This window comes from Pungitius pungitius, chromosome 5 (genome assembly GCF_949316345.1).
Source record: "Pungitius pungitius chromosome 5, fPunPun2.1, whole genome shotgun sequence".
NCBI lineage: Eukaryota > Metazoa > Chordata > Actinopteri > Perciformes > Gasterosteidae > Pungitius > Pungitius pungitius.
The window spans coordinates 17,394,930-17,412,434 of record NC_084904.1 but is presented as its reverse complement, the minus strand read 5'-3'; the positions used below and the strand labels follow the sequence as shown (position 1 = coordinate 17,412,434).

The 17,505-nt window shown below is 42.9% G+C and overlaps 2 protein-coding genes across 6 annotated transcripts in view; one reads left to right on the top strand and one right to left on the bottom strand.

The window, feature by feature from the left end:
* Nucleotides 1-5,233: 5,233 nt before the first annotated feature.
* On the bottom strand, nucleotides 5,234-7,794 carry neflb (neurofilament light chain b). Of its 2 annotated transcripts, none has more exons than XM_037483610.2 (4): nucleotides 6,684-7,794; nucleotides 6,434-6,558; nucleotides 5,935-6,326; nucleotides 5,234-5,847 (listed from the first exon to the last, which is right to left on the bottom strand). In XM_037483610.2, exons 1-4 carry the CDS (start codon nucleotides 7,752-7,754, stop codon nucleotides 5,648-5,650), a joined length of 1,788 nt encoding a protein of 595 aa, XP_037339507.2. In that variant the 5' UTR covers nucleotides 7,755-7,794; the 3' UTR covers nucleotides 5,234-5,647. The 2 variants fall into 2 exon arrangements, with proteins under 2 accessions (XP_037339507.2, XP_037339508.2); XM_037483611.2 differs by having other exon boundaries at nucleotides 5,234-5,844.
* Nucleotides 7,795-8,795: 1,001 nt separating this feature from the next.
* cabin1 (calcineurin binding protein 1) overlaps nucleotides 8,796-17,505 on the top strand; it is a 32,695-nt gene continuing 23,985 nt past the window's right edge. For 3 of the 4 annotated variants that reach the window (XM_062562448.1, XM_062562447.1, XM_062562446.1), the window contains exons 1-20: nucleotides 8,796-8,968; nucleotides 9,512-9,612; nucleotides 9,715-9,807; nucleotides 9,917-10,030; nucleotides 10,369-10,503; nucleotides 10,628-10,808; nucleotides 10,898-11,027; nucleotides 11,143-11,292; nucleotides 11,492-11,799; nucleotides 11,898-12,075; nucleotides 12,172-12,305; nucleotides 12,708-12,925; nucleotides 13,152-13,224; nucleotides 13,490-13,683; nucleotides 13,787-13,924; nucleotides 14,038-14,226; nucleotides 14,320-14,562; nucleotides 14,655-14,808; nucleotides 14,907-15,022; nucleotides 15,155-15,316. In XM_062562448.1, the coding sequence (XP_062418432.1) occupies nucleotides 9,610-9,612; nucleotides 9,715-9,807; nucleotides 9,917-10,030; nucleotides 10,369-10,503; nucleotides 10,628-10,808; nucleotides 10,898-11,027; nucleotides 11,143-11,292; nucleotides 11,492-11,799; nucleotides 11,898-12,075; nucleotides 12,172-12,305; nucleotides 12,708-12,925; nucleotides 13,152-13,224; nucleotides 13,490-13,683; nucleotides 13,787-13,924; nucleotides 14,038-14,226; nucleotides 14,320-14,562; nucleotides 14,655-14,808; nucleotides 14,907-15,022; nucleotides 15,155-15,316 (2,913 nt within the window). In that variant the 5' untranslated portion in view covers nucleotides 8,796-8,968; nucleotides 9,512-9,609. The remainder of the gene's footprint in view (nucleotides 8,969-9,511; nucleotides 9,613-9,714; nucleotides 9,808-9,916; nucleotides 10,031-10,368; nucleotides 10,504-10,627; nucleotides 10,809-10,897; nucleotides 11,028-11,142; nucleotides 11,293-11,491; nucleotides 11,800-11,897; nucleotides 12,076-12,171; nucleotides 12,306-12,707; nucleotides 12,926-13,151; nucleotides 13,225-13,489; nucleotides 13,684-13,786; nucleotides 13,925-14,037; nucleotides 14,227-14,319; nucleotides 14,563-14,654; nucleotides 14,809-14,906; nucleotides 15,023-15,154; nucleotides 15,317-17,505) is intronic. The other variant, XM_062562444.1, reaches the window with a different exon arrangement.

The following is a 17,505-nucleotide window of genomic DNA, read 5'->3' as shown; positions in this document are numbered from 1 at the left end:
AGAAAGGGGGGCGTGAAGAACTTTATCAAAACTACCCCCACTTCATTATTGGAGGATCCTCCCCCCCGCCCCCCGCGCGGCTGTCTCATTTGTCCCGGGACGCGACGCCCGGCCGATCGATGGATTCCGCGCAGACGTCCCTCATACATCCCGAAAATGGACTGAGATTGAATTCAGGTTGGGAATTATAATGAGACGGGCCTGTCCCTCGCTTTGCTTCAAGGACTCGTGCTCGGGACTCCCGTGTTAGAACCCGCGGCAACACTATTTGACAATCTGGAGGAGAATAATTAAATGGAACCAGAGTTGTAAATCACCGATGTGTCATTAATACGTTATGAGCAGGTTATTGTTTTTAATTTGTAATGAGATTAAATGAGTAGTTTCAAGGAGACCTGAGTGAGCAGAGCTGGACTGAAGCTGCCATGACCCTTATGAAACCCGGATGTGTGTGAGAATATTATAACAAATGACATGACGTGACCATAACAATGGAATTCAACGTATGCATCAATGAGGCTATGGACTTTAAATGCAAAGGCCAGTATGTCACAAATGACGCCGCTCTCTGAAGTCATTTACAGCTGCTGGCTGAAATCTGGTAGCCCACTTAGCCTTTTGTTTGCCCATCGTGTGTGTGTGTGTGTGTGTGTGTGTGTGTGTGTGTGTGTGTGTGTGTGTGTGTGTGTGTGTGTGTGTGTGTGTGTGTGTGTGTGTGTGTGTGTGTGCATGTGTGTGTGTGTGTGTGTGTTTTCTGTCTGTTGCTGTCAGCCAAATGGTGCTGTCAATAATGTTCAGCTGTCCAATGCTTTTGTTGTTCGGCAGTGAAATGTCCATTTCCCCCAATCCATTGTGATGTGAGTGCATTAAAACACAGCTTGTTGTGGATTAATAGTACAACACAGATCTGATCGACAGATACTATTGACTTTTCATTCTACAAAGCGGAGACCTATTGACCTTCTGACATCTCCAAAAGAGCATCGAGCCATTTAAGCTGTCAAACCATAATCACAGAAATATGCATTTGAAGGAATATGAGTTTGGATAGAAACATTTTTGAATGGATGCAAAGTTACACAGAAGCATAAATGTTTTCCCTTTTTTTCATTTCTTTTTTCAAACCCAGTGTATTTAATGTCTGCCTTCAGAAAGCACAACGAATCCTCCACATTGATGAGTTCACACTGAAAAGAAGGTACTAGAAATGTATTTTGCAGCTACAGTATATGTTGAATATCCAAGGTTATAGCTTTGAAAGTTCCACACGAGTATTGTGACCTACTTCTGGCTAGGCTCTGTTCGAATCCGTTGTGAGTGGGGTTCAAAACTGCTCGTGCCCTTTTCCTCTATGATGCTCTTTATTCCCTTGCCAAATTCTCTCACTCTTCTCATCAAACGTTGGGCTATTACTGTTAAACTTAAAAACAATCAAATCGCTAGAAAGGAATACAATATTGCCATCACCTGACTGCTTTGTGCTACTGCAAACAATGGACACTAAAAAAGAATAGGTTACATTTAGTTATGGCACTTAAAATATGACCCCTCCCGACTCTTCTACATTGCATTACATGTCATTTAGCTGAAACTTTTATCCAAAGCGACTTACAATGAGTGCACTTCAACCAGAAGGATACAAACTAGAAACAAGAAAGTGCAATTTCATTAGATAAGCCAATTTAAACCTGTTGTAGATAAGAGCCATTTATAAGTACAATTTAGGTGCTACAATTTGTTAGTGTTTTTGGTTCGAGGTGTAGTCTGAAGAGGTGTGTCTTTAGGTTGCGGTGGAAGATGTGAAGGCTCATCAATGTCATCAGAGAGCTCGTTCCACCATTTCGGAGCCAGGACAGCAAAGAGTTGTGATCTTGTCGAGTGTTTAGCTCTCAGTGAGGGAGGAACACACAGGACTTCCCACACTACATCGTTAAAGGGAGGTATTTAAATCCAGATGGGTGCTGGTTCGGGTGTAGGTGTATGCATGCCTCCTATTGATGTGTGTGACAGCTTGACATGTAGACTTGAATTTTAGAGTTCGTCCAAAGTTGAATGCCTCTTAAGCAACACGGACAGGATGAGTCTTCACAGGAGATCTGTGCCTCCTTTATCTTTTAACGTGGATCGGAATGTGTTATGTCATAGACATCCTTCGGTTAAACCCCCCTGACAAGGTGCAGTATTTTAGCAATGTTGGTTCAAAAAGACTTCTTATGACCATGTGGAGATGTGCAAGGTAAATGAAAACAGGTGCACATGTGGATACAAAGTCAGGACAGATGAATGAAAACACCAATTGCGGCCACTTTTTTCATGAAAGGGAAAATGTTGTGATGACAATGGGTTGCAGTTATTAAAAATTTTAAAAAGGTGAAACTACTGCTTTTGTCTTTTCATTTAGCCCTATGTGTCTCTCAGTGTTTACCAGAGAGATATGTTATGAATGAACATTTAGCATCACAGACAGCTTAAATAATAACAAATATGCTGCCTATTCACCATTTCATTAGCCTGTGAGCGTATATGCTCGAGTGCATGTGCCACGTGTGTTTCATTTTTATGGGATTAAAAAAGATGAACCACATCAAGCACCCATATGTGTGAAAGGAAGCCTTTGAACAGAAGCCTTACCTGACTTGACTGGCAATGCTACATAGTGGCTGACTTCAGGTGTAGACACTACTCGGTTCTCGGAGAACCCTGATTTCTATGCTGCTCAACTGCAACCCTTCAGAGACTGCAGAGTGGAATGGCTCTAAACACTGATCGTAGCCCCACTGAGGGGTTCAACTCCGGAAAACAAAGGACCTAATGGATTTATGGGTCCACTGCCAGAACCGCATGACTGCAGAGGCAAAGTGGGCTTTGGCATCCACGTGGCCGTCTGGCAGATTCAGGTGAAAGCCTGGTCCCACAGTGTTGTGTAGATAGGTCAATGCACTTGGCCTTGGCACAAGGGCTCAACATCTTGAGGCAGAAGTTGGTTCCCCTCTTGACTTCTGGTGCTGCAATATATCCAGGCTTTTCTGCAGAAGGTTCCTCAAATGTATGTTTCCAAAGCACTCGCCGGTGACGTCAGACACCGCATGCACGTCAACTGTAGTCACTGTGTGCAAGCTGTCCCTATTTTTCTTCACTGACGTTCACACCTTTATGAATTTCTGTTCATTTAATCAGCAGCCATACATCGTTTGATGAAAGAAAAGTACAGGCTTGGCGGATAACGTGTCGTTTTTGCACTTTCAGGTGCAAGAAATGCAGACGCGACAGCAGGGAATATATAGAGTTGATGCAGGTATGTCATTAGATTAACACATTTAAATCAAAAACACATCTCATCCTGGCGCACATGAAACGACATGCCCCAAAGCTCCCACATTTGTCTCCATCTGACTCAGTGAAGCATCCTTGTACTCCTGTAGTGGGCACATAAGGCCATCTGCAAACTATCGCTATGAGCACACCAGAAGGCGCAAGAATCTATTTTCAGGGTGGGAGAGTCACATTCTTTAATGAAATAGACTCAGTCGGCTGTCTTCCAGGGCAATGAAAAACCTTGTTCGACAGAGCCTTTTAATTAGGCGATTCACCGAGATCAGCAGAGGGAGCCACAACTCTTATGTAAGACTCCCTTTTCTTCGGAGGGCAGCATGACCACCCCCGCTGACTGGACCGGGGCCTTCAGTGCGCTCATATATATTCCAAATATAAATATAAAATATCTTGTTCATCTTTTCCAAAGACGGGGAAACACAATCATTCACTGTGATTTGATTCCCTTCAGATATCCATCAAAAGATTGAATGTAGACATGCTTTCCTGCTCTTCAAATACAATATATATTTGTTGTAATGGAAAGCTGATATTTTTTTCCTTGTTTCATGAACTGCTGTTAACCATGTGTGAAGGTTTTTTTTTTCTTCTTTAAATTTGTTTTATTTAGTTGATTTCATTTAGTAAATTCACAAAGTATAATGAGACTATCAGGGATGTTTTGTGGCTTTAGAAGTTCCCTGTACGAGTAGAATACAGAAAAGTTTTAAGATATGGTACTAGACACAAATATTGTGATTCCTATTTTATAGGAGCCACATGGTCTCACACACGGCTCTGGGTTTTTCATCAAAGCGTGTTACATCTGGGAGGTCTCAGTGGGCATCAATGATGGGCCTCCTTCTATCTGACATAGCGTATGCCCACAAGAGGAAGAGGGAGTTATAAGATTCATATAGTAGTCCGTTTACAGCCCAAATATGTCAGATGAAAGAGAGGGTGAAACTCAATATCTGAGAGATGAAATGTGATAGAAAAAAAGAAAGAAAAAAAAGTGGTTTGATGTGCAACATTTACCGTGGATCTGTGGCCCCTGTGTCCTGACATACACCAACACACACACACACACACCTGCAAGACATAGCTGTATGTGACATGAGTGATACCGTATGAGCACCTGAGGGACTGTCTCTACTGGTTGTTTACTATATCTATTGTCAAAGAGCTCTGTCACTACTTCAGTTTTATGTCTACAGGTAGATTTATATTAAAAGCCAGCCAGTAGTGCGTCCCTGTTGTACTCTTAAATCAATAAGAAAACCTTTACAGTATTGCTATCTCTTTGAGTGGTGAATAGCGGGAGTAAGGGCAGCCAAATGTAATGCAAAGTGGAATTTCTAGGGATTAAATGGAGTGCTCCCTTAGGCTTGGGCTGGTCTCACTGTAGCAGCAGGCGGAGGAGGATAATGTAGCTCAGAGTGGGGTCAACTGAGGACAGGTGGATGGAGAGGAGATTGCATGCCGTTTAGGGCCTCGCTTTGACACATGCATGTAAAAAAAAGTGATGTGCATCTCTTACAGTAAAAAGAGTATGCAGTTGTTCAAATTGTGCTGCAGTTGCACCGTACAGAAGCCGCTGTGTTTGTGTACTTGTGTGTTAAACAAACCAGACATGCTGACTTTACGAGTTTGCTGCGGCTCTCCTTTCCAGTGAATTCAGAACCAATTTATCAATGCGGATAGAACTAAAGGAACTTTGGCTTCAAACTATGAGCTTTTTCCATTAACCTCCATTAACATTCTGGTGAGAAGTGAACATTCGGAAACAAATTAGCAAGTAAAATGATTCATCTTTGCTTGTGGAAGTAAATCAAAGAGCTTCACCGCTGGTGAAGATGTTTTTTAAAATGTTAATTTGTGACACTATTGCAACTGTTTAGGATTAGAAAGTAAAAGCCAGTTCTGGGTTGACATGGCTCAAGGCTTTATTAGACGTCAATGCAGTGGGTTTAAAGCACTAGGTTGGACTTTGAGTAAGGCATTTCAAATTGTGTTTTGCACATTGAGAAGGTCTGCAGGCATATATTGGTGACTGTAAAGCACACAGGTACAAATAATAATCCTTAAAGCAGAATTTCCACATCAGACACAAGTCATATATTAAATACTATCTGATTGGCATCTATGAAGTTACATTCCTTTGCTGGTACAGTGTGCGCTCATGCTCTGGGTCACTCAAGTTGATCATACAGAGAATGTGTTTGCCAACATGTTGAAGAGATTTTCTCTGGGTTTAATTAGAGGGATATCTTTGTACACATAGAGCAGGAGGGACTTCCTCCAGCTACAATGTTAGAGGGTATTTTTAAGGCATTCAAATTCCAACTTTGTCAGCTGTTGATTTTTCATTTTTCAGTTTGGCTTCCACATGTTCTTGTTTTTTGGTTTCCTCCTCCTTCTTTCCCTGCTCTTCATCAGCCTCTTCCTCTTCCTGCCCAGCATCCTCCTCCTCTTGAGGCGGGATTTCTTCTACTCTTGGAACTTCAGCGTCCTCTCCATCCGCTGTCTCACCTTCTTCATATAAAATGCCATTTGGGAGGAAATAAAAGTTAGAATTAATTCACTACTACATGTAAGCACACAGAAATTAAACACACCAACCTCCATCTGCTTCTTCTTCTCCATCTTCTTGTTTTTCGTTCTCATCTACCTCTGCCTGCTCCTCTTTCTCTTTCTCTCCCTCTTCACCCTGATCCTCCTCTGCTTCCTCCTCTTTCTCCATCTCCTCCCCCTCCTCCTCCTGCTCTACCTCCTCCTCCTCCTCTTCCTCCTCCGCGTGAGGATCGCTGGCCTCAGCCCGCTGTGCTTTGCTTGCGAGTATTGTGGAGAGTGATGAAGTATAACGGTGGGAGCTCATCAGGTGTGGAGCTGCAGAGCTCAGTTGAGACTGCAGGGAGAACTGGGTTCTTCCATAGGATGGAGGAGCGTACATGGCATTGAAGGAACCTGGTCCGGCCACATTTAAACGGTTCTCCTCTCCCTCAAGGAGCTTCCTGAGAGAAGACATGACATCAAGTAAATGAGAATATTGAATAGTCAGCGCTGATGACAATTATTTGAACAAAATGGGTAAACATTGTAAAGTGTGTAAGACATTTACCTATAGGCTGCAATCTCAATATCCAGGCCCATCTTCACATTCAGGAGGTCCTGATAATCTTTCAAGTAGCGAGCCATGTTGTCCTTGTTTGCTCTCAACTCTTCCTCCAATTGGCTTAATGCATCCTATGTAGAAAAAGTACATTCACATCTCTATTGCAAAAAAATAATTTCACTGACACACCCTTTATTGTGGAAATTGTGTCCTCGGGGTCTGTGTCCCCTGATTTCCGTTTATGTCTGTCACTAACCTGCAATGCAGAGATCTCTGCACTCTGTTTCTCCTCCACGTCCTGCAGTTGGTTTTCAAGAGCTTGATTCACCTCGCGACATGACTCAATCTCCAGTGTCCTGGTCTTGAGAAGCCGACGATATTCTGCAACCTCGTCTTTGGAGTTCCGTGCACTCTCTGGGTTACGAGAAGCGCCTGCAGTCATTACATCTACCTTGTTGCAGAACCATTCTTCAGCTGACTGAAGGTTGTGATGTGCCAGCTTCTCATACTGAACACGAATGTCACGTAGAGCAGCAGATAGGTCAGGTTTGGCAACCTCCATCTCCACTGAGACCTGTGAGCTGTACTGTATTTGGGCCTGCAGCTCTGCAATCTCACTCTCGCAAAGGCTCTTTATGAAGACCAGCTCGTCCAGCAGGGTCCCAACTCTCTTCTCCAGCTCAGCCCGGCATAGTGCAGACTCATCTGCTCCTTTTCTGGCATCCAGTAGCCGGCCCTCTGATTCCTCTCTTCCGAGGACTTCGTCCTCGTAGCGTTTTTGCAGGTTACTAAACACGCCCTCCATCTCATCCCTGTGGTCCTGGGCTGATTGCTTCTCATAGTGGGCCTCTTCTACAGCAGCACGGAGCTGGCGGATCTCATTCTCATAGAGGGCCTGGAGGTTGGATGGCTTTGTGTGCCTCTGCCTGAGTAGCAGAAGTTCAGCGTCCAGCAACTTGTTCTGCTGTTCCAGTTCATGGACCCTCTCAATGAAGCTCACAAAACGGTCATTCAGGTCCTGCAGCTCAGCCTTCTCCTGGGTCCTAAGTACTTTGAAATCAGAGCTAACCTGGGCCGCTTGGTCAAGGCGAAGCTCAGTGAAAGCTGCAGACGCTGGAGCAGAGAGCACAGAGGAGTAGCTGGAAAAGGCTTGGTTCAGTGTCGGATAACTTCTGCGTGAAGATGCATAGGAAGTTAGTGGGGCAGCATGGCTGGAGTAGGCAGACCTAGATCCTATTCCTCCTCCAGCTCCGTATCCTGCACTGCGCACAACCACCCTCCTCTTGCAAGCAGAAGGGACGTAAGGACCGCTACCGATGGAAGTCATGGTCTTCAGAACAGCCTGCTGTATGTCTAGGATTGTAGCTGGGTGGACTGCACAATGAATCTGCATTACCCCGGCTTTTATAGAGCCAGTAATGACTGTGACGTAAGCTATTTTATTGCCGGCATGCTGACAGAAGGAATTGATGATGGTGCCAGCTATCCAGTCTCAGCCAAGGGAGAGATTGGGTGGGGTGATTGAGGATGAGAGTGGGGGATGGCAGAGGCGGTCAGTCAGGGTTACTGAGGACAAATGAGTGTACACTAGTACTCCTAAAAACTGCAGTAGTTGACCACATTTGTCGGAATAACTACATTAGATAAAGAAATAATGTACCTGTTATGACACTGTACAAACCCTGGAAATAATGCCACATTTGAAGAAAGTAGGAAACGGTTGCTTTGTTTTGCTTCAACTTTCTGGGTTAGAAAGAAAATTAATAACAATATAATTATGATCCAGGTTTCACAAATGTCAAAGCAAGCCAATTAGATAAGTAACCAATTATTTTAATTCCTGTTGTATAATAAATAGCAACTCAATCTGAAAGAAATCTTTTTTTACTGGATTACACATTGAAGGTTTGCCCTCTAGTGGTTATAATTTTACGACACAGTTGACACTTTACACATGCAGACAATAAGTGTATAAATCAAAATACACTGATGTATCAGAGATTATCCCAGGCTATCTGAATATTTCTTGACTCAGCGCAGCATATTTCCTGAGTTCATGTTAAATAAATCCAATCACTCAGAGACTACAGGGTGTCCCCTGCTGTAGCAATATTGTAAACAATTGAATATGTTGCATGATTTAAAAATCTAAAGAGGCTTCAAGGCTTCGAGGCTGCATTGGTGGCTTTTATTATTGCAATTAGCAATTTCAAATACATTACATTGGTGGTAAATGTCATTTTGGTGTGGTTTCAACCAATAACATGATAGATGATTGGCCAGCTGCATACACCCACAGCGTATTGACCAATCAGGCATGACTTTACTAATTGGCGGGTAGCAAATGTAATTTTGTGACGCAAACGCTCGCAACGTTTACAACAACAAAGGATGAAGAATAAATGAAGTTACAAACTGGCTTTGTGCCCTTTCGTAACACATGCGTACACGTGACGGCGGTTGTTACATAGTTCACTACCGTGTGGTTGTAACGTTAAGTTAGTAGCAACCGCACAAAGACGGTTGAAATGTGAATGAACGGTAAGTCGCCCAGTTTTGCAATTGATGGACACCCGGTAAGACGGCTAACGTTAGCATCCATATCATGTGTCTGCTAATGCCAGCCACCTCTGGCGGTCAGTCGACACTGATATCAGCTGTTGGCAGTTGAATTTGCTAACGTTAGCCAGAGAGGAAAATGTATTCATCAGCTAGTGTGTGCAGTCGTGTTGACCAATGACGCTTTTACAACGTTGACGTTACTTGCTCAGGACAAACTGCAGCAATTCCTCACAGCAGAGCTAAGCTAACTATGCTAAGTTATGAGCATTTTTGGGGGAAGGTTATATTAAGATTACAATCGGTCCTATATTAGCAGTCCAGCGATATCATTCGTCTATAGCAGGTTGCATCGATCTTTTCTCTGTCGAGATAGTGTGTATTTAACAAGACAGGCTGTCACATACAATGAACTTAACTCCCAATGAATGCATATTAAAGGCGCTTCTAACAGATCAGGGAATGTGTGGAGCTCTGTGGGTAAATTCTCTGGTAATGACATTCACCTACATGTTTTTTTAACAGATTTTTCATTCTTCCTTTTTGTGGTACCATACATTTCTATAGATCCAATCAAAAGCAATAAACTGTGACCTGGAAACGTCTGCTTGCCACATAACAAAATGGTAAGGCTTTATATGATTGAATGTTGGTAGCAGTTTTGAAACGATAGTTTCAAACCCCCCTCATACAACAAAGGTGTTTTTCTATTTGTGGTTTCTTTACAGATTCGCATAGCAGCACTGAATGCTGCTTCGACAGCTGCAGATGAGTCACAAGACCCCTTGAGAAATCGCAAGAGTCAGACAAAAGAGGCTCAGGTACAGGGGAATCTGCAAGATTAAGCTTAACCGCTGGTAAAGATGTTTTTTGTTTTTTTTCTCTGTAGATTAACAAGATCTCCAACTTTTCTTCTATTTTTGTCTGCAGGAAGCCGAGGCATTTGCTTTATATCACAAAGCTTTAGATCTACAAAAACATGACAAGTTTGTGGAATCTGCCAGCGCCTATCATGAGCTTCTCAAAACCCCACTGCTCAAAGAGGTAAAATATCATATAGCCTAAAAGTCCTCGGCATGCTCTAATACTCTCTCTTTAAAACATTAATGCACAACGTTCAGTCTTTGAGGACTGTCTCTTGTTTCGGTCTAGACAGGATTCTGCATGACATCCAGAACTGGCTGGGTTTCATGATGTAAAACACATACTAACTCACATTTCATCACCCTTTTTTTGTGTTTATGTGAACTGAAATAGTCTCAGCTTGTAAAATGAATGTTTGGTTATTGGTCACACTGTTTGATATGTTGATTTGTTATTGGTATTGTCTTAAGGGGAAGCTGTATTTGGTGCCAGATTTAATGTACCTTTTAATGTTTTAGGCCATGGCCTCAGATGATCAAAAAGTGGGTCTCAAGCATCCCGGGCTGATGTTGAAATATTCTACTTTTAAAAACTTGGCTACTATGGCTGCATTGCGGGACGATCTGGAGACTGCTATGGAGTTTTATTTGGAGGTAAAACAAGTTTAATCCTTGTTGGCATCATACCACTTTGTGCTGCTCAATGCTTTATTTTGACGCACCGGAATGAATCTGGTGACTTCTTACTAACATCTTAAATCTGCTGTTTTTTTCTCAGGCAGTTATATTGGATTCAACTGATGTGAACATGTGGTACAAAATTGGTCAGGTGGCTGTGCGACTGGTGCGCATTCCTCTGGCCCGACATGCATTTGAGGAGGGATTGCACTGTAACCCAGACCACTGGCCCTGTCTGGACAACCTCATAACGATTCTCTACACACTCAGTGACTACACCTGTATGTCATCTATCATAATCCCTCATTAACAGGGCCAAAACTCCAGTAGATTAAAAAAAAAAAACTAACATCTGCATGCCTATTTCCAGGTTGTTTGTACTTCATTGCTAAAGCATTAGAGATGGATCATTGTTACACTAAAGGTCTAGTGTTGAAGGAGAAAATCTTTGAGGAGCAGCCCTGTCTCAAAAGGGACACAATGCAGATGTTCATTAAATGGTAAAACCACCTCACTTTTTTTAATTCCACCATTTCCTCAGAATATGCCCCAGCTGCATCGCTCTGCTTTCCTATCACTGACAAACTTCTTTGCTGTGGTGTGGGTGGTTTTCAGTGATATGTCTATTCACTATGTGGAAGTGGAGATGGAGGAAAGGAAAGCCATTGTGGACGAGGCGCTGGATTTACGGAAGCGGAGACAGGCCCTCTCTCACTCTGAACCAAAACCTGACCTCGTCCTGGTTCAACCCATCCGCTGCCTCTCGTAAGTTAAATTCTTGTTTGAGCTCCACCGACATCAAAGAAAATCCTTTTCTGGACTCAAGTTTGTGAAGCTTTTTGTAAACCGTTTCACCTGAGGGTCCTAATATCTGCTCATAGTATTTTGCTAATGATGGTGTCTCATCTCGTCTTTTTTTAAAGACGAGATGACCTAACATTAATCCACTGTTGTTGTATTTCAGATGGAAGCACTTGGGGGAGAAACTTCTTGCGATGTACGAACACCAGACCACATGTGAGCCACCGCGCCCAAGTCTTGGCCGCAGAATTGACTTCTCAGAGTACCGTGACCGTAACTTTCTCCAGAACCTACCCCAACCCAGCAGCCCTGTCAGTATGGGCCAGACCAACGTGCTGAGCAGCAGCCCCAGCTCATCCTTGCCGCCAATGGCCCTCCCTGAGCCTGCAGTGCTGCCGCAACCCAGCACGCAACCTCAGGTTACCCCAGCTCAGAACACCGTGGAGGTCACCACTTCTGCTCCCCCAGACGGTAAGTTCTTCATGAAGAGGAATTTCTCTTGGGTTAAACGGGCATCGAGCCGCTGCATTGATGCTAATCTGTTGTTTCATCCTACTGTGTGCTCACAGCGACAGCGGTAGAAGTTTCTCTGGCAGATAAAGCGAAGAAAGCTCCAAAGAGGAAACGAGTGGTAGAAGATAGCGGGGAGACGGCCAAGCGGCGCTCGGCACGTGTTCGCAACACAAAGTGCAAGAAGGAAGAGAAGATTGATTTTCAGGAGCTGCTCTTCAAATACCTACCTTCCAGGTATTTTAATACAAAATACATATAGGATGTATAAATACTGCTCAATTACTCATTATAATTGTGTCGCTTACAATCGGTTCTGCTTATTTTTCTTAGGCTAAAGAAGTTTGATCCTGATAATGACGACGAGAGTCTGAGTAATCATGACACTCAGTGCGACAGGAAGGAGGACCCGCAGCCTCTGCTTGGGGGTTGCCTGCCTGCTGACTCTGTTGAATACATGGAATCTGGTATGTGTTGCATGGCCTGTGTATTTAAAATACACTCAGCTATTTAACTCTTTGATGTTCAAATATAGGGCTCGGCGACACACGGCCTAAATATTCTATTCAATGTATAGTTTTAATGAAATAACCAAACTATAAAGATCATTTTTATCAAATTAAAATCAATTATTTAAACATTTAATCACTTATGAGCTAAGTGTAAAAACAGTTTAATTTAAGTGAAATATGTTTTCACTTCAGATTTTTCTAGTTGGTATGTGCATTTTACTCAATTAAGACAATAATTGTGTTTCATGACACATCTGAATATAGGACCTCATCTGTGTTTCCATTGGTAAAAAAACAACAACTAAACAATCATTGTCAAGAAGGCACGCTAATAATTCAGTGTTTTCCCTTCCATAGAACAACAAGATGTCCACAACTTCCTGCTCAATAATATGACCAATGGTGGTTTACTGGACGTGATGATGCGCTATCTGAAAGCAGTGGGCCAGAAGTTCACAGTGGAGTGGCCTCGGGGGCTCACTGCTGTGGTATTGGAGGTCCATCAGACCTGGAGGAAGCACAGCAGTGGTCTGCCTAACCCTCTGCTTCGGGACTGCAGCAATCAACACATCCAGGTAAATGACAAGAAAACTGGTTAAAAAATGTTAAGACTGTTTTAAATGCGTGAGATTCACTTTGGGTACAATCTTGGAATGTCAGCTTATTCCAGAGTCTGCCCACCAAAGAGCTGGAGATATTTTTGACTTGACTATAGTTTGATTTTATGTTGTAAGTAAATTGGCTTCATGTTTTGCACCTACAAAAACCTCTGATTAGTGTCTATATCTGCTACTTCTACAGGAAATGTTGACAATGAGCTTAGCGTGTATGGAGTTGCAGTTGGAGCAATGGATACACAACAAAGGGAAGACCGGTAAGTACCAGATAGCCAACCCTCGTTATTTTAAAAACACAAAGTGACAATGTCTGTTATTTTTTTGTAATCTCTCTTAAGCACTAGTGAATTTTCAACAAAATGCAATTTTCTGAAGGATTTTTGCATTTCAAAAATGTTGCTTGACTGTTGTGCCTGAAGGTAGCACTGCAATGTAAAACTAGAAGGGATTAGCTAAGTATTGGAAAGAGATATGGAGGAACAACTTGTTTACACTTTGCTATAAATCTTCTCACTGGTATAGTTTCTCCAAGAAGAAGCATCAGCAGCATTTGTCCCAGCAGCGATGCAGCAGACTCTGAATTCCCAGGGCAGCACTTCCAGAGTGATTTGTTACTTCTGGCCTTGGGTTCTTCCCAAAGAGACCTGTTTGATGATGACTGGCTGGATGTTATGGTGCGGGTCTACTGGCTCAAGGCCCGATTCTTGGCGCTGCAGGTAAAGTCTATATTTGGTTGTTTTGCTTAACCTGTCATTATGTGTGATTCCGCAGCTCAGCCAAATGGGACTTGTTAAATGTTTTTCTCTTGTCTTTTGTTAGGGAGACATGGAGTCAGGCCTGGAGAGCTATGATGTCTGTGTTGGCCTGTTGCAGAGCAAACCAAAGACCCCCGAAGGCAAACATTACACAATCAGCCTGCCTAATCTTTGTGTGGATGCAGCGATCTCTGTGGAGGAGGTCAGTTGGCTAGCTCATAAAAAGTCTTCCCTTATTTCCAACAGATTAGTTTTTAGAAAGTTAAATGTCTTAAATGTTTTTACAATTTTCTTTACAACTGTCCCCATGGACAGATTGACAAAAGGCTGAAGTCTCTGGAGCGCTGTCAGTCGTTGGAGGAGATCCAGCGTCTCTTTGAGGCTGCGGACTTTGATTCCGTTGTGCGTCTGCTGCAGCCCACTCTGAATTACGGCAGCCGGTCCAAAACTCTGGAGTTTGTGAGCTCAGCACCAGAACGGCCTGCTCAGCTGATGCTACTGCAGGTTTGATGTGCTCCGACAATATTGACTGAACCTGTATATCCTTTTGAAATGTCTGCATGTTGACATTGATTTTGGTCCCTCTCCCTGGGCTAGAATGCGCTGTTGAAGCTACAGGACTACCGGCAATGTTTTGAGTGCAGCGAGTTGGCTTTGAATGAAGCCCTGCAGCAGCTCAACTCTGCATCAAACAACTCTTCGCCTAGCAAGGAGGAGTGGGTCAGTACTATTGGAAAGTTGCTGGATGGCACAGAGATCTGCTTCATCAAAGACTCAGGCCTCCTCGGCAGTGTCCCCCACTTCCCTAGTATGGCTCGACTAGCAAACAATCTTATCCAGGTAAGAAACATCTAGTTTACTAGAACATCCGTTAAAATTACAAGAATCTGCCTCTGGAATTTTTATTTATTGTGTGGTTTTTGTATTTTCAGCTGATTGATCTGAGCATGAACATTTCGGACGATCCTAAGGAGCCTTACTTCTTCTCGGTTCTGCCTTGGATCATCCTGTATCGCATTATCAAACAAGAGGAGGCTGCTTTTAACTGTATGCTTCGACAGCACATGTCTGCAGGGGATGATGAAGGTTTGTTGGCCTCTTGTTTTAATGCCTCTGGGCTTTCCTCAGTGTTTTTTATGCTTTGGTAGTTGTCTCATCAAATGACCCTTGCAAGTTTTATTCAGATGACTCGGACGCTCCCATGCTGCCCTCTTCACTGATGCTTCTGAACACAGCCCACGAGTATCTCGGCCGTCGCTCCTTGTGCTGCTACTCGGAGGGCGCACTCCTCAAGTTCTACGTAAGTGTTTGTAGACTTGTCTTTATTGTTTATAGTTGCAGCTGTAGACCTGATATGTATTGTGTTGGTGTCTCTAAAAGCACTTGTGTCAAACAACCGTTTGACAGAGCTTTATCCTTGCGTTTGATACAGGTTCAGGTTTTGAAAAAAGAGGTTGCAGCTTCTTCCAACAATGACTCTCATCCCTACAAAGAGGAGTTGGAGATGGCCTTGGAACAGTGCTTTTTCTGCCTCTATGCCTACCCCAGTAAGAAGAGCAAGGCCCGCTACCTTGAGGACCACTCATCTCCACAGGTAACATCTGCTTCTAAAAGTCCCTCTTTTCCCGCCTTTCAAATTAACATATTGTAACATATTGATGGCTGCAAAATTAATAAAGTATTAATTTCTATTGGCATTTGGGCTTTGTGCGATTAAATTAACACTATCAACCAAGAATTTGTGAAAATGCATGCCAAGCTCTTTCCAAACTCTTTGCTTCCTTAACTAATAACCCACTGAGAAGATGCCATGTACCTTTTAAAATATGAATAAATGTAAAAATACTGCTGCTCAGACCCTAAATCTATTTACGTAACAAAAAAACAATGTTGTATGGGATAGTGAAGACCTCGCGTCTTTCTAGTGTGCTGGCAAACCAACATACACGTTGAGTGGCTCCCACTGGTGCAGACACGCGTTGACCCGAGAGGTCAGATTCATCCATTAATGTTGTTCTGTCCGCCGGTAAGGTACGCACGTCTGCTGACCTTGAATTGAAACTGGGGGGGTGAGATGGAATAACAGCATAAAATAGCTTGAGTGCAAAATTTAAACAAATTAATTCATCCATCTTTTAAAATAAAAGCCTGATTGGATAAGCAGCACTTAAAATACTAATCCAGAGGTATGTTATTCAGGGTCAATATCCTCAGGGAGATTGTAACCACTAGAGTGAGTCACGACACTGTAAAGCTTTTATTTTTGTAGTTCATGCAAACATCCACCAGGTGGGAGTAATTTCCATTATTGTGTATGAGGGGCCGTTCAAGACATTATTCATTCTGGTACTCTCACATACATATATTCTTACTCTCACATACATATAGTGGAAACGGAAGGCAGAACATTTCTCGCGCTGTTATTGGCTGTCAACCTACCCTGTGATTGGCTGAGACTCGAGGCGGGTCATGTTCAGGTCGCGATTAGCATGGATAGAGATGAAATCGCTTTGCAGCAAGCCATTGGAGTTTGAGAGCTATTTTTACATCCTCTGACAGAATTTCTTCTATTGAGCAACAAAGGGCATGCTCATCTGCACCTAACGTTGTTCACAGCACGGCAGAAAGTGAAACGAGACAACTTTTCAGACCAGGGGGCAACTCACAAGTCAAGTACATGCAGAGCAGCTCAAGCTACACAAGACCAAACAGGTGTTACGTGCCTACTGGTTTTTGAACCACTGGTTTGGCTACGCGTGCGTGTTTGTTTTGCTCCGACAGCGGCAGATGTTGTCTGCCTCGGTCACCTGATCCGTCACACATTCGCAAACATATTGCTGAAAATGTTCAAAATGTATCCCATATCCAATGCAGCGATTATGATTGTATAAGTGAGCACTACATCACTGCCACGTATAAAGAAATAAATAAAAGAAAATACGTTTATTAAAAGATCGCCACAACCTGGATTCGAACCCATGCAGTCGAGTTAAACAGCAAAACTTTATAAGACGGCGGCGCTACGCCGTCGGCCAACCGAGCTGTCAAGTGATGCTGTTGATTTCAATACTTGTAATAAAATTGCACATCATCAGTGGCAAGAAAACCTTTTGGTTCACGGTGAGCCAAGACAACTGGTTTTTGGTGGCGTAGCGCGAAACACTTCATACATATTTATCGGTGCTTTTTCGCGATGCTTGTTAGTTATTTAAACATTACATCCACATGGTTAAAAAGTGCTTTACAGACGTGAAGTCCTAGAATACACCGGGGATTAAGCAATCACGTAATTAGCAACATCAGTATGAAGGGAGAATTGCATAGTTTATGCAAAGTTTTTACCTCTGCTCAGTAGAAATATATTTAACCAAGCTTTAGAAAAAAAGAGCACGGATGAACCCTCGCAAAGTGCACGAGTTTTTTTGTCGTATACATCTAGATGTTATTAAGAGAGTAATCCTACTTGGGCAATGTGCTAGAAAACCTGACAGAACTATGTATTTTGCGCTACGCCACCAAAAACCAGTTGTCTTGGCTCACCGTGAACCAAAAGGTTTTCTTGCCACTGACGATGTGCAATTTTATTACAAGTATTGAAATCAACAGCATCACTTGACAGCTCGGTTGGCCGACGGCGTAGCGCTGCCGTCTTATAAAGTTTTGCTGTTTAACTCGACTGCATGGGTTCGAATCCAGGTTGTGGCGATCTTTTAATAAACGTATTTTCTTTTATTTATTTCTTTATACGTGGCAGTGATGTAGTGCTCACTTATACAATCATAA

Excerpts from the sequence above, each read along its gene's own strand:
- neflb (XM_037483610.2), bottom strand. The coding sequence starts at position 7,754 with ATGACTTCCATCGGTAGCGGTCCTTACGTCCCTTCTGCTTGCAAGAGG. Across the intron at positions 6,559-6,683 it reads CAGAGATCTCTGCATTGCAG|GATGCATTAAGCCAATTGGA; the intron begins GTTAGTGACAGA and ends TTTTCTACATAG. Across the intron at positions 5,848-5,934 it reads AGAAGAAGAAGCAGATGGAG|AAGGTGAGACAGCGGATGGA; the intron begins GTTGGTGTGTTT and ends TTTTATATGAAG.